At 36.8% G+C, this 15,389-nt stretch overlaps 1 protein-coding gene across 3 annotated transcripts; it reads left to right on the top strand.

The window, feature by feature from the left end:
• Positions 1-209: 209 nt before the first annotated feature.
• Positions 210-12,216, top strand: LOX (lysyl oxidase). 3 transcript variants are annotated; one of them, XM_027875111.1, is made up of 9 exons: positions 210-282; positions 549-655; positions 813-1,569; positions 1,976-2,084; positions 4,343-4,480; positions 6,646-6,802; positions 8,711-8,806; positions 9,130-9,245; positions 11,695-12,216. In XM_027875111.1, exons 3-9 carry the CDS (start codon positions 852-854, stop codon positions 11,699-11,701), a joined length of 1,341 nt encoding a protein of 446 aa, XP_027730912.1. In that variant the 5' UTR covers positions 210-282; positions 549-655; positions 813-851; the 3' UTR covers positions 11,702-12,216. The 3 variants fall into 3 exon arrangements, with proteins under 3 accessions (XP_027730912.1, XP_027730911.1, XP_027730913.1); XM_027875110.1 differs by having other exon boundaries at positions 809-1,569; XM_027875112.1 differs by lacking the exon at positions 11,695-12,216 and having other exon boundaries at positions 809-1,569; positions 9,130-9,249.
• The last annotated feature ends 3,173 nt before the right edge of the window (positions 12,217-15,389 follow it).

Here is a 15,389-nt window from a genome sequence, read left to right as displayed (position 1 = left end):
TTTACAGGATGAGAGGATTTCCCATAACTGAGAGTGTATTGGGAAATATGCTTTGTTCCCCCTCCTGAACAGGGAATTCTTAGCCAGAATATTTTCCCCAAAACATGTTCCCTCCACTCCCATCAAGTCTAAGTCTTCCTACCTCCCCCTTTCCAGTCTTTCCTGTGTTTGATGACCTAATAGCATTTTTCCCTCTGCATACTTTGGCACACTCTCATGGTCTGGCTGCTTGAGTGTGTCTGAGTCCACTGAAATTCCTGCATGTTCGCCCAAGATTAAGATGTGGGTCGCGTGTGTCTCTCGCTGGATACGTATTCTTTTTTTGTTCTTTCCCCTTAAAGAAATCTCTCTATGTGCAACGTGTCTTGGGGGGAGGTGGTTAGGAGGGAGGGGGCAGATGTGAGGAACTGTCAGACTTGCACGTTTCCAATCGCATTACGTGAACAAATAGCATAGGAGCAGCCCTGCCAAGAAACGCTTGTGTAACTTTGCAAATGTGCCAGAAAGTTTAAAATCTCGCATCCCTCCTCCTCCTTCTTTCACTCCAGACACCAGCAAAAGCAGGACGACTACGATGAGAGGCTGCCCACCCGCTATTGCTTCTGCTCTTCTCCCCATCATTCTTCTATAAACACTGGGAAAGGGGGGGGAACGGGTAAGACGCCACATCCGCGTTGTCTGTTTTATTTTTTACAGTCTATACTCTATCCTTGGTGCTCCTTAGGTAGCTGTTGAAAGACGTCGGTAGACGGTTTTTCCTTCCCTCACAAGTGATTTTTTTTCCCCTCCCTGTTTTTATTTCTTTAAGCAAGCCTTTTCGTGTCTGTGGAGATTAAAGGAGAGAGAAAGAGATGCATTTCCCTTCATCCGCAGTTATCCTTGTTCGGTTTCATCTGTGCGTACACTTGGGCTACATTTTGCAAGTGGCCTGCCAGCAGCCCCGACGAGACCCTCCTCCCCCAGCCGTATGGAGGCAAAGGATTCAGTGGGAGAACAATGGGCAGGTGTTCAGCCTTCTGAGCCTGGGCTCTGAGTACCAGCCTCCGCGCCGGAGGGACTCGGCCGCTGGCTCCTCCGCCCCCTCCTCAGCCTCCTCCTCGCTTCGCCAGTCTCCGGTCCTGCTGCTCAGAAACAACAGCACTTCTCCGCGCTCTCGCCCGCTGCCGTCTGTAGGCGCTCCGGTCCACGACAGCACGAACAGCAGGAGACAGCCGGCGGCACGGCACTGGTTCCAGGCTGGTTATCAGCCGTCTGGGCAACGGCACCAGGGCGGACCGTCGGCGTCCACCTCCCCCGCTAACACTGCCACCACTAGCAGAAGCCCCGGGGGCCGAACGCGGGGCTCCAGCCCTGCGGCCCAGGACAGCAACCAAACCCCTGAGGGTAGCCGCCCCACCCTAAGCAACCTGAGAGGTCCCAGCCGAGTGGATGGCATGGTGGGCGATGACCCCTACAACCCCTACAAGTACTCAGACGACAATCCCTATTACAACTACTATGACACTTACGAGAGACCACGTCCAGGAAGCAGGTACAGACCTGGCTATGGGACTGGATACTTCCAGTATGGTAAGTGACAATCACAAATAAGCCGACAAGCAAAAAATTCGAGATATCTCCCTCCTCCCCGCCCCTGCCCCGGCAAAAACAGCCCACCTTGCTCTTCTCGAGGGAAGCCTAAAGACCCGACTCAGCCAGGACGCCGCACCCGTTCCTATAAGACTTCCTGACCATCACAAAAGACTGCCACATAATCACTCGCAAAAATTCCCCCATTATTTGTCTTCTTTTCTCCTGCTTCCATCCCTCCTTCTACCTAGTCTCAATACAAGCAAGGGTGTTAGTGGAAAGGATCCAGTTCAGGGAGGAAGAGTTTGGAGAAAAGAATGGGTAGTAAGGCTAGACAGGAAGCCGAGGTTAGTAACAGGGTTTCAAGGTGGTGGTGGATTTCTGATTATTCTTGGCCGACTTGCAGGTCTCCCAGACCTGGTGCCAGATCCCTACTACATTCAGGCGTCCACGTACGTGCAGAGGACGTCCATGTACAACTTGAGATGTGCTGCGGAGGAAAACTGCCTTGCCAGGTAGGGGCTGGGGTCTTCAACTGACCCTAATGCGGGCTCTCTGCCTCTCTGCTCTGCTTCTCTCCTCCCGGAGTGTTGCCTGTAGCAGCTGGGGTCCTGGAGAGGTGGGAGATGGGAAGTGAAGAAGCCAGGACAAGCTGGGGATGATGAGACCGAAGAGAGTGCTTTTTTGGTGGGCCCTTGCTCTTGATCTCTCCAACTATTGTGCAGAAGAGGAAGAGTGTGGCTTGGATTAAGACTGTCTGTTTACTTCCTCCAGGATCTTTGGAGTCAAAAGCAATGGGGTCTTGTTGACATGATTAAAGAAAAAGAAATTGTCCTTGACCTGATAAAAGAGCCCACACACTACTATGGGAAGCAGCCATTCCCAGTAAAATTGAATAAAACATCTATAATTTGACCCTCCCCCCCCAAAAAAAACCCCAAAACGTAATTATAGAGCATGTTAATGACCTCTTAGAAGACTGAAAAGTATGTTTGCTACTGTGGTCTCATTCACTTGGCAAAGATTGTTTTTTTCCTCTTTTGGTCGTAGCTGTAATTAACATGTTCTGGTTTTACTTCAACAAGCCTTGAAGCTTTTCTTTTTCAACAGCTTTAGAATAAGGACCCTTAACTTGGTGAGCAGGGTTTGTTAGGTTTTGCTGCTGAACAGCCAATAGAGGGAGCCCTAGATGCTTTAGGAGGTGCCACCCAAAAAAAAAAAAAAAGTTAACATTAAGAAGAAATTCCTTGGCATTTCAGAGAATGGTAGCATACTCCAAGACTAACCCAAAAAATGTATCTGGAGTTATAACTCTGCAAAGTAGGGCAAGCCTTAAGAGGCTTAAAAATGTGCCTTTTCAACCAGCGTAGTGCAACCATTTTTTTTTTTTTGTATTTCAAAAAAAGGATAGAAATGAAGTTAAACTTAGAATACATTTGCACATAAAAACTAAATATTTCAGTTATGTTATATACCCCATAATACTTATTTTTACTGAATATGTAATTTTATTACACAAATAAAAGAAGGTCCTGGAGAAGAACTTCCTCTTCTAAGCAGGAAAGTACCCAGAGCTACTGTGAGGTTGTGATTTACCCAGGGTCCCACAGCCAGTATATGTCAGAGGTTCCATTTAAACCCTAGTCCAGGGGTGGGGAACCTGCAGCCTGGAGGCCACATGTGGCCTTCTAGGTCCTCAAGTTCGACTCTTTGACTGAATCCAAACTTCACAGAACAAATCCTTGGGAAGTTTGGATTCACTCTAAGGGCCGCTCTGGAGGACCTAGAGGGTCACATGTGGCCTCTAGGCCATAGCGTCCCCACCTGCCTAGTCTTTCAGACTGGAGGAAATTTCTCTGTTCAGTGCTCCACACTATCTCTCTATTTACTAATCATGGTAGTTGTCAGTATTTGGGGATGCTGGGCCCAATACCTCTTAAGTTTGTTTATTCTTTTGCTTTGGCTGATTTTGGCCTTTCTGCTGGTACTTCTTGCTTCTACCAAAGGAAGGAAAGGAAAAAGAGATGAGCCTCCAGCAGTACTGCAGTGTCTTTTACAATATTGTGTGACTGTAGTGCTTTCTCATGGACCGAACAGATTTAAATAGTATTTACTTTATTAACTAGCTGTATAATTTGAACCTTATTTTAATGACAGACTTAGACCCAGTATCTAAATACCTGCACTTGAGTCCTAGATGTGGCACTTGCTAGTTTTGTGACCACTGGCAAGAACTTATCTGAACCTCAATAATTATAATACTTGCCCTACCTACTTCGTAGAGTTCTTGTGGTAATTGTTTCATAAACAATAATACATCACATAAATGGGAGCCTTTATTAAGCATTTATTTATCCAATACTGAGAAGTAGCATGGGTTAGTGATAGACTTAGCATCAGGAAAAATGGGATTCTAATCCTGACTTTTGACTCTTAGCAGATGCGTGACCTCTTTGCCCTGGATAATTTCCCAAGACTTATCTACTAAATCATAGAGGTGTTACCATCTAGATCTGCCTTGGTGGACTGGGGTTCCCTGAAAAATATTGATAGATTCCTCTTTTACCTGTGATTTTGGGATAATTTCTTCATTCATTGATTTTATTTTTTTAATTGACTGTATATTACACACAAAATTTGGGGGTAATGGTTGCCCTTTTATCTATCTGGCTTTTAAGTGCCATATATTTATTTCCCTATGAGAAGGGAAGGGAGAGGGGTGAGCAGGAAATCACTATAACTATATTATGACTATTTTTTTCCACAACTGCAGTTCAGCATACAGGTCAGATGTCAGAGATTATGATAACCGAGTGCTGCTAAGATTTCCCCAACGAGTGAAAAACCAAGGGACGTCAGATTTTTTACCAAGCAGACCAAGATATTCATGGGAGTGGCACAGCTGTCACCAGTGAGTGTGCTGATCATTGAATAGTATCTTAAATCTTTCCTTCTCAGTTTTCACCTTGGTACATGTCATGACAGATATGCTTCAACTTACTAATATGACGGATGATGCTTTCTTACCTTCACCCAGTATTTTTCAGTAATTTAAAATCTTCTTTGTGTTCTTTCCATACTTGAGAGAGAAAGCAGTTGCTTAATATCTGGTTCAAAAGTTTCTTAATTACTTGGGAAGTTACAATGAAGTTCCATTTTTTTAATGGAAAGGTTAGATACCAAATTTATTCCACAAAAATAGATTCCCTTCCTTCTCCTTCTCCTTCTCCTTCTCCAACTACAGCAAAATGGCCATTGGCCATCTGTCATAAAACTTTATGCTGTATTTTAATACTGATGGGAGATAAAACATTTTCCCTTTCTTCTCCTTATTAATGAATTAAAAGGTACAAGTATTCAATAAAATACTCATAAGTAGCCAAGATGAAATAGTGGATAGAGAGCTGACTTTGCACTCCAGAAGACTTTAGTCTTATAATAGATAGATATGCACATATGTATACACAATACATATCTATATATATTTATTTATATATGCATGTGTGTATGCATGTATACACACACACATATATGCATATATCTTTATTTATCTATTTGACTAACCATGTGCAAATCATTTGACACAAGAGGGTCCCAGGCAACTTTCTAAGGCTATAAGTTGCAGAACAGTTGCTGAGACCAGCATTGATAGAGTTTCCACATTGAGAGTTCTCTGAACCAATGAAATCATAAGTCTGAACCAAAAATGCATAGATATCTTGTAAACAGTTTTTAGTCTCCTTAATTTCACAAAAGTATTTCCAGGAAAACAGAAAATAATAGTCTGCTCCACTGCCAACTCAAATCATGCCATCCTTCCAATTTTAAACTTGAAGATACTGCCATATCTTCTGCCTCTCTAAATTTTCTCTCTGTTATGCATCTGAAGCTAAGTATTGAGCCTAAAGGGAAGATTGCCTTACAGTTTCTTGACGTTACCTAGTCATTTAACAAGTATTCCACATCGTGCTTACTTTGTGGCCCACTTGGATACTCAATTTTTTTTGGATGCCATTGTGAATAATCATTTATTCCTCATTTTTATTTTTCCGAGCATGTTTTCTTTGTTCTCCCTTCCAGCCATCCCTGTTTGAACTTGATTACCATTTTAAATGTCTACTCCTTTAATTTGTAAAAGTCAACTTGATTTCTGTTCCTGTAATGTGAGAAAGTATTTACTTTCATGGTGATGATGGCAATAAGGAAAACATTGGGTAAATTCCTTATCTCACCCTTCATTTAAATGCTGGCAAAAAGGGTAACATAAAAACTTAATTTCCAATTTACAGATTACTTGCAAGAGATCCCTCTTAGCCTGTTGATAGCTGATGGCTTAATATCATCCTCTTTTCTGTCAGTTTAGGAATTAAAACCTCTCCTGTAGAAAATCAGATACTAGTAAGTTTGGCTACAGAAGTGTTATGTTTAAAAACAAAACAAACAAAACTTTAAACTGTCACCAACATTCTTGTCAAAAGGAAATATTAGTCAGTGCTCTTTGAAAGAAAAGACAGCAGCATCCAGACAGTAAAATGGAAGAGGTACTGGGTTTGGAGTCAGAAGACCTGTGTTTCAAAAACAGCTGTGCTGCTTACCACCTGTGTGACTTTGGGAAAGTCACTTCATTCTTCTGGCCCTCAGTTTCCTTACCTGAAAAGGAGTAAGTTGGATTAGATGACCTCTCTTCTGGATCTAAATTTATGAACCTATTCCAAAGGTCAAGTATCAGCTACTTCCACTTAAAAGTGAATAATTCAGAACTTATTTATTATGAAGAAACTTAATGTAATACAAAAACATTAACCAAAATCATAAGCCTCCTTCCAGAAGTAAAAGTATTAACATTCATTTCCCCAGATGGTTGTCTTTATACATGGAATAAGAAATAAATCTAGTATATTTTTTCATCCTTAAAAATATATAATCACAATTTTAATGTGAAAAGAGATTTTGGTCCAATGATCAAGGTCTTATAGAAGACAGACATTCTATGATATTAGGTTGCTATGAATGAATTGTTTCATGTATAATCCAGTTTTTAATTAACTAATATGCCTTTGTTGAATGGACTATCAGACATTACCACAGCATGGATGAATTCAGCCACTATGACTTACTTGATGCCAGTACCCAGAGCAGAGTGGCTGAAGGCCATAAAGCAAGTTTTTGCCTTGAGGATACTTCCTGTGATTATGGATACTACAGACGATATGCCTGTACAGCACACACACAAGTAAGTTGACATTTCTTCCTACACCCCAAGCTTACTGGTCTCAGAAAGAAATGACATCTCTATTTTTATTCTTGCAATTTTTCTTCTTCGAGTTACTTCATTTAATAATAATAAATTCTTGTCAAAGTAAAAAAATACAGGGAAAATGGAAATGAAGGACTTGCTTTTCATATTGATGCAGATGATATAGACATATATGACATATATATGATATATATAGACATATATGTAGTAAAAAGCAAGTATATTCATTCATTTCCATTATTACTATGGAGAGAGACAAAGAGACAGAAAGACAGAGACAGAGACAGCGAGTTCATTCATTTCCATTTCCTCTGTGTGTGTATGTATGTATATGTTTGTATATATAATCGTTATCCTTTATGGGAGCTACTTCATATATCATAATTAGGACTGTAAGAGTCAGTATAGTCTTTTAATACAGTTTCTTGAATTGGTGGGTAATGTGGATTGGTGTGGGGACATTTTTTTCTATATTGTTTAGCCAATTTGCTAAATTATTTAAATGTCATCCAAACTTTGCACATTTATTTAAAACCACCTTTCCCCTTCACCTTGCTAATACATTATTACGGTGGTTGAATATGATGGTGGTTGAAAATGGTAACTGAAGGGGAAAAGGGAAAGCAAGCTCCTTATAAGGTTCTTTCCAAAAAGTCTGCCTTTTCAATGATACATCTAAGAAGAGAAGGGTATAGTTACTCTCCCATGCATACATGTGTACACATTTTAAATTTCAAAGATAATTGATGTCAGATGCAGAAATCTGGGACTGTTTTTTAAAAAATAGTGCTGAATTAAGCAGTTTGCATATGTTTTATAGTTGGAAAATGTGTGCTTCCATAGTTAAAGCTGTGTCAGTGTTTCCATAAGGAGCCCCAGTTTGTAAGTGGACAATATAATTTCACTCCAGCCTGAATTTTGGCAGGAAAAAAAGTAAATCAACATAATTCAGTCCAAAGCTGATCAGCAGCTGGGATCTTGCAAAGTGAATCTATGTACTAGAGTAGGCAACTTCTTAGGGATGTAAATTTGTGTTATATCTTTTTCTGAACTCACAACATCACAGCAAATAAAGAGAGAGAATATATATTAAAGTCCATGTATTGTTTCAACGTTTGTTCCCCAGAAGAATAAGCTGCATATCTATAAGCAGGTGTATATGTACTATATTATCTCTGTGCACAGATGAATAAAAGGTGACCTGGAATTCATTCTACATTGTGCACAATTCCAAAATATCTTTCAGGTGACATCTAATTGTGTCTTCTGTAGAGCCTGGGGCTGTTTGTTGTTCTCTCTCTTTGTCCCATGCCCTGTAGAGTCCTATTACTTAAAATAAACTGCTTCATTTCTTGTGCCCATATAAGCTGGCCAAGAGTCTGAAGCTGTGCTTGAAGCTGTGCTTTAATGTATACCGATAGCATCCCTACATCCCCTGTTGTACTGAGGGTCACTTCGTGTCATCATATGATAATGTTCTGGCCATGGTCTATTGTCATTCTCTTCATGAACATTCTACTCTGCAGAGAGGGGTTTCCCATCAAACACTTTTATTTTAGTGATTAGTTACATTTTAGAACCTTTGGAGTGAGTTTGCTTTTATTGTTTTACATTATAACTTTCTTGGTTGACTCAGGAAACTCTGAGAAGCCAGATGAGATATGTTTGTCAATCTGAGTCTTTTGTTTTTAAGTGGGAAGTGTCAGAGTTCTAAGTTGTGTGGACTTTTGTTTTTCCCCACATTGGAACAGTAACCTAACCTTGGTTTGGTGTTTAGTTATTAAGATTTAGTTTGCTGCCAGAATTCTATTATTACAAAATTTTGTGTCACATGATTATATCCCTTAGACTACTCTAATAACATTCTATTCTCATTTTTTTTAGGGACTGAGCCCTGGGTGCTATGATACCTATAATGCAGATATAGATTGTCAGTGGATTGATATTACAGATGTAAAACCTGGAAACTACATTCTGAAGGTAGTGAAATCTGAAAATGTATTTAGATTGCAAGCCTCTGTGAACATGTATGGAGTCAGATATTAAATCATCATAAGACTTTACTTGATTTAGAGGAGTCATTTGAGACCGCATCTAAACCAACCCAGACAGATGAGAAAACGTCTTGCTTGTATAATTTTTCTTTGTAATTCATTCAAAGTTTAACAAACCCATCTAACTTAAGCTGCTCAAGCTTTAATTTAAGACGATTTCCTCTTGTTTTAGCCTACATGGAAACAAAAAACAGCTGACTTGTATATAATAATGACATCTGATAAATAAATATTATTTACTTCTATTAGGTCAGTGTAAATCCCAGCTATTTGGTGCCTGAGTCTGATTACTCAAACAATATTGTACGCTGTGACATTCGATACACAGGACATCATGCGTATGCCTCTGGTTGTACAATTTCACCGTAAGTTCCTTCTCTTTTTTATTTTCTTCACAAATATGGTTATTTCCTGGTCTATCATGACATTACTAATATTTTAGTCACTGTAAGTGTATCTCTCTCCCCCTAAACTTAAACTGTGAGTATAGAAAATGTTACAAAATCAGGATTATTACATAATTAAGGCCCATTTTTTTTGCACTGATAGTAAGGGTGGCTGTGCAAAATGATGAGTGTGCAAAGAGTTTTCATTTCTCTGCTTAGAACCAAAATTTCACATAATTGGATTTCATGACCACAGGTTTTATAAAATATAATAACTGTTATCAGGTATGGTTATGGAATGAGATGTTTTTTATTAAATATAAGGCTCTCACATTTGCAATATCATATAACACACTTAATACTTGAAATTATATTAAACATAACTCAGGAAGATGCTCCCTGGCATTGCAAGTGCCTCCATGTCATATATACTGGCAAAATGTCTAAATATTGGGTAATAAGAATTTCTAGCTGGGAGAATCCTAGAGAAGAAAGATTCCTGTCCATAGATTTTATGCCACTATTAACTTGGTTTAGTGGAGCAATAGCAGTAGATGAACCATTTTACAGAAATTGGGATAGTGTTGAAAAGGCGAGCTACAAGTATATTCTACTAACTTTATTGATTGATACCCAGGAAAAAAACAGCATTAACCTGAGGTTTTCTTTAATGAAAATAATAAATGTGGCTAAATGAAATAGTTGAATTTAATTTCTGTAAATGTTGGTGACAATATATCTTGTACATATTAGACTTACTTTTCTGTAGCAGTATCTACTCTTCCTCCTCCTCCTATTACTAGCTAACATTTATATAGTGCTTACTATGTGCCAGGCACCATGCTAAGCGCTTTACATTTATTATCTCATTTGATTCTCACAACAACTCTGTAAGGTTGGTGCTATTATTATCCCCATTTTACAGATCAAGAAACTAAGGGAAACAGAGATTAAGTGACTTGCTCAGGGTCACACAGCTAGTGATAATACATGAATGGAACTTTCCATGTAAATACTTAGGCAAAATTCAACTTGTATAGAAGCTGAAGGGGCAAGTCACAATGTTTTGCACCTCAATTTCCTCATCTATAAAATGAGGACATGGACCAGACTAGAAAAATCACTAAGGTCCCTTTCTGATCTAAAATGCTATTACTCTATATTAAATTCTTATCCCTGGATGCAACTTTTGTGGGTGTCTTTTTTGAGAGAACAATTTCCAAAATTTAATAAATGAAATTAACATTTAAGGAGATATTTTCAGTATTTACTCAGTATGTATGGCCATTAGGCCATGTTGGTTGGTAATTTGTGTCTAGAAAAAAATAAAATCCTAATATGATATTTTAATCTGAAATAATTTTCCAGAACTTCAGTACTGTATATGTGGACTAAAAGAGGGGAAAAGTATTATTTTTTTTTTTGGTCTGTACTGTGATTTCATTGGTAGAGAAAACCTCTTTGTTCATACAGCCATATGTACCAGTGGTGGGCCTTGAATTGAGGTCATCCTGACTCTAAGGTCAGCTTTCTATCCATGACACCAGGCTGCCTCTCATCAATAAAATGAGGTCATTGGAATAGAAGACCCCAACAAACCTTCTTGATCTAAAATTCTATTATTCAATGTTAATTTCTCATCCCTGGATAAAATTTAGTGTTAGAAAATTGATATCTTATAGTTTGGATTCAATGACATTCTTATTTCACATATTCAACCCATGACCATGACTTTCACCTCAAATTCTATTCATAATAGTAATTAATTTACCAATGTGATTGTAATATTTTGCAGTCTTTTACAGAGTATAATCATAATTATTGGCACGATTGTGATTCTTCACATCTTACAGTGTGAATTTGTCTACTCAACACCTCCAGTTTTCCTTTTTAGTAGTGTAGTCATTTTTCAGTCATGTCTGACTCATCATGACCCCTTCTAGGATTTTCTTGGCAAAGATACTGGAGTGGTTTGACATTTCCTTCTCCAGCTCATTTTACATATGAGGAAACTGGAACAAACAGGGTTAAATGACTTGCCGAGGGTCATACAGCTAGTAAGTGTCTGAGGCTGGATTTCAACAAAGGAAGAGGAATCTTTCTGACTCCAGGCCCAGTACTCTATCCACTGCACCACCTGGCTACTTCTTTTCCAACTTATACAATTCTATACATTTTTCATAGGTTTTAACATTTAGAAGTTGAAAGTGCACTCATCAGACATAACCACTTTTCTCAATCAATCATTAGTGATCATTTACTAAGCACCTTAAGCATACAGTTGTTATTTGGGAGAAGGAAATTGCTTCTATATCTTGTGCCTAATGTCAGGAAGAGCAGAATAGGAAAATTTTAATGACTGTTGAATTTCTGCAGAATGTACCACGTAAACCAACTTTTCTTTTCCCCCCTCTCTCTTTTTATTTAGGTACTGAGAGACGAAAAAAAGTAAAATAAAAAAGTGGATGAACCAGTGCCTGATGTTTTGAACTGAAAAACAAAAAAGAAAAGAAGAGAAAAGCAAGCTAGATTAACTTCAGTAGGATGTAAATGTTTGGGAAAGAGCACAGAAAACACAAAAGGAATTATCATTTGGACTGTTTAATAACAAAACATAACTGGATTTTGAGATTGGGAATATTTTCATTTATATTGATGATATAGTTGTGGTGAATTACGCAAAGCATTTCAAATTCCATAGTTAAGATCATTTGCTATTTCAAAGAAACTTACCATGTGGTGCACTGGGAATTGGGAGTGAAAGCCAACAAAATACTTGTTTCATTGAGCTATTAGTGAATGAGCTGAAACTGTTCTGTGCTCAAAAATTTTTGATGTGCTAAGTTACAAAATATAATAATGACCAATTTGTAAATACTAGCAAAAATTAATTTGGAAATGTTAATCCTATCATTACTCCTACAAATAAATATGGAAATATTGGTGCTGAGGAAAGAATACACATTATTGATTTCAAGAAATATTAATATATAGCAGAGAAATGTCAATGTATGTATTAAGATAGTTACATTCCTATATAAAAATTTATGTTTACATTTTTAACATTAGTAGATAAACCCTTTTCTTTCTTCCAAATACTTAACTCAATTCTGACATAAATCAGGTCTAGTTTTCAAATGAATTAAGGAATTGAATCACACAATCCAAGTCTAACATTTTTTATGATGCCTTGTCCATTTCTTTGACCTTGTCTATGGCTAGAGATATTCAAAATTACATTCTTAAAAAGACAAGTCAGGGGACGGTATGAATAGGCTACCATCCAAGTAAGATACAATTCTTATAGCATGGGTAATTTTCAAACTAATAGTAAGATTTAAATAAAGTATTACCAACACTTACCATCTCTTTAGGTCACAACAAAAAAGTAGGTAGCCCAAGTATTACTGCATATTGAACATCTTTTTTAAATGAATGGAAAATACCTTTGTTGTTCCCAATATATTTTTTTACCTTTCATACTTGATATTTTTTACATGAGAATCATTAGCATATTTTATTGTTGAAGAGATTATTCATATCAATAAGATCACAGATCCAATGAAGTATATAAAACTATAATTAAAATATTTTAAATATTATACAGGATATATGACTTACTATGGCTATATAATAAGGAATCATCAAATTAGGTCAGTAAGGAGCTAATCATTAATTTTTTTTTGAAAAGTTTAGCCCAAGTTAGTACATGGCTTTAATTATTAGCATAAGAAAGGGGACACAGGAAAAAAGATATTTTCTGTAAAGTAACAGGCTGTACTGTATAATAAGACAGCTGTGATATTACTTTTAAACTGTGAAATAATTTGCCACAACAGAATTTGGATAGCTTCTGTTTTTCCTGAAAAGCAGAAGATGCAGTATGAGTTGTCTACACTTGAAATAAAACTATTTTAAAGTTAGTGGTGCTTAAGTAGAAATTATCATAAATTAAACAATATCAAACAAACCTAAATTATGATATGCTTTTAAATATTTCCACAAAACGTCACATAGAAAAGTGGATTTACATCTCCATGGTTTATAAAACAAAAAGGTACAATCATTGATAATTACTAGGCACCTGTTGTGTACATGGCCCTATAAAAGGTCCAATCATAGGTAAATACATAGTTTACAGTATGTATCATGCCCTCCAAATGCAATATTTACCAATGTTTAGTAATATACTGTGACATTGAAATAGTCAGAAAGCTTTTGAAGAATCTGTATCTGGGCTATGGAATTATTTCTTTAATTATGATCTTTTCAAGTACAGATGATCTTAAGACACTTATTTTTGAACTACTGTCAGTATTATTACTGAGCCAGACTGGCATTTAAAGATACATATCTTTTTATTAGAAGCATATGATTTAGAGCTGAAAAGAATCTGTGAGAATCTAGTCAATGTCAGTGAGAGCATAGATGCATTTTCATCCATAAAAACCATAACTAAAACATAATTTTACAGATAAGGAAATTGGGACCCAAAGAGGTTGAGTGATTTGCCCAAAGTCAAGATTTGAACATAAATTCAAATCTAGGCCTTTTCTCCATACACCTCTGCTTCTTCACACACTTGTCCTTTAAAAACCTTGATTGGTTTTTGGATACATAAAAATCATAAATGTTCTATTGACGATGCCCTCATGTCCTACTACATTCAATGTATGTGAAAAATTTATCACAATACGTAGCAATGATACAGGCCGAAATGACCAAGCTAATATGTTCCTACCATTTGTGTTCATTACAACCTTTCAGAGGATTAAAGAGCTGAACGGGACCTTATCGGGCACCTGTTCCAAAAGTTTTATTTTCCAGATGAGGGACTGTTTTGATAAAGTTTGTGCTATGAATTTCATTTAAAAGTCATGCAAGTATGTGCTACTAATATTTGTAAGTTTCCTACATCTCAGAAATGGCTGTATTTTTAATTTAATATCGAATATTTTGATTTTTTAAACAAAATTCCATTTACATTGTTTAAGGGAGCCCCAAATGATTGTTTATTCTATATCATCTCTTTCCCCTATAATTTCATTTTTGAGCCCTGAAGAAATAATTTCAAGGAGTGATCACCAAACCTCAAATAAAACCAACATCGATCACTGGTAACAGATATTAATCAATAAAGATCTAAATGAATTGAAAGATAAATAGAAGGCAAAGTTGACACAAAAATAAAGGAACTCTGAAAAGTCTGGCTTCAACTATAAAGGGTCATGGGGAAAATAGGCTTTTAAACTCACCACTTTTACAAATCATCTAGTTTTCCATATCATATGTTCTTTCAGATGGTCTGATAATTCATGTATCTTACAACTGAACTAAAAATTTCTTTGCTGGTGAATAAGATCCAGACTCCCCTAACATTACCATCACATGTTTTATTTTAAGGTAATGCATCAAAAATAAGATTTACATATTTTTAGAAAAGTCTTTATATTTTTGATTAAGAGTTTTATTAAAATATATATTATGTGATCATTTTACTAACCATTGTTTTCAAAAAGTGAAACTAAAAGGACTATGGTCTCAAATACATTTAAAAAATTCCCTTGGAAACTTATCTGAGAGTTATTCTAAAGTTATTCCACATTTCAGATTTTAGAGGAAATGTAACCTATTGAAAACAACTGTGTGAAGCTAGGAGATTAACCATATGTCACTAATCTTTAAAGGGTACAGCTCCTTTCAAAATGCTGCTGGCTGTTATTTGACAAATATAAAATAAGGCTCTGACAAAATCAAATATATATGGAGTAAAAAACAGCTTCATTTTTATTTTGTACCAAAGTTTATTGTGTATGTCAGCTGGCATGTAATTTACTTTCAATTCCTTTCTGTCAAACTTTTTCTTTTTTTATGAAGAATTGTATCTATCCAATCAAAAAAGTAAGTTTCAATCAAAAGCCTCCAAAATTGGTCTGACTTGTTCTATGCTACAACTTGCAATTAAGACATGTCCAGAGATAGTGCTTCAGGTTTTAAATGGTGCTGAGTTATTTCAACTTGAATGTAAACCATATGATTCCATGTTAATGGGAAATGAGCATTTAATGTTTAACTGCAACACTCAGTGAAAAGTCCCTTTACAATGTTATAAGATTTTAGTAT

The sequence above is a fragment of the Vombatus ursinus genome, unplaced genomic scaffold (assembly GCF_900497805.2).
Source record: "Vombatus ursinus unplaced genomic scaffold, bare-nosed wombat genome assembly UNPS02014807.1, whole genome shotgun sequence".
Lineage (NCBI taxonomy): Eukaryota > Metazoa > Chordata > Mammalia > Diprotodontia > Vombatidae > Vombatus > Vombatus ursinus.
This window is presented reverse-complemented; position numbering and strand designations above follow the sequence as displayed.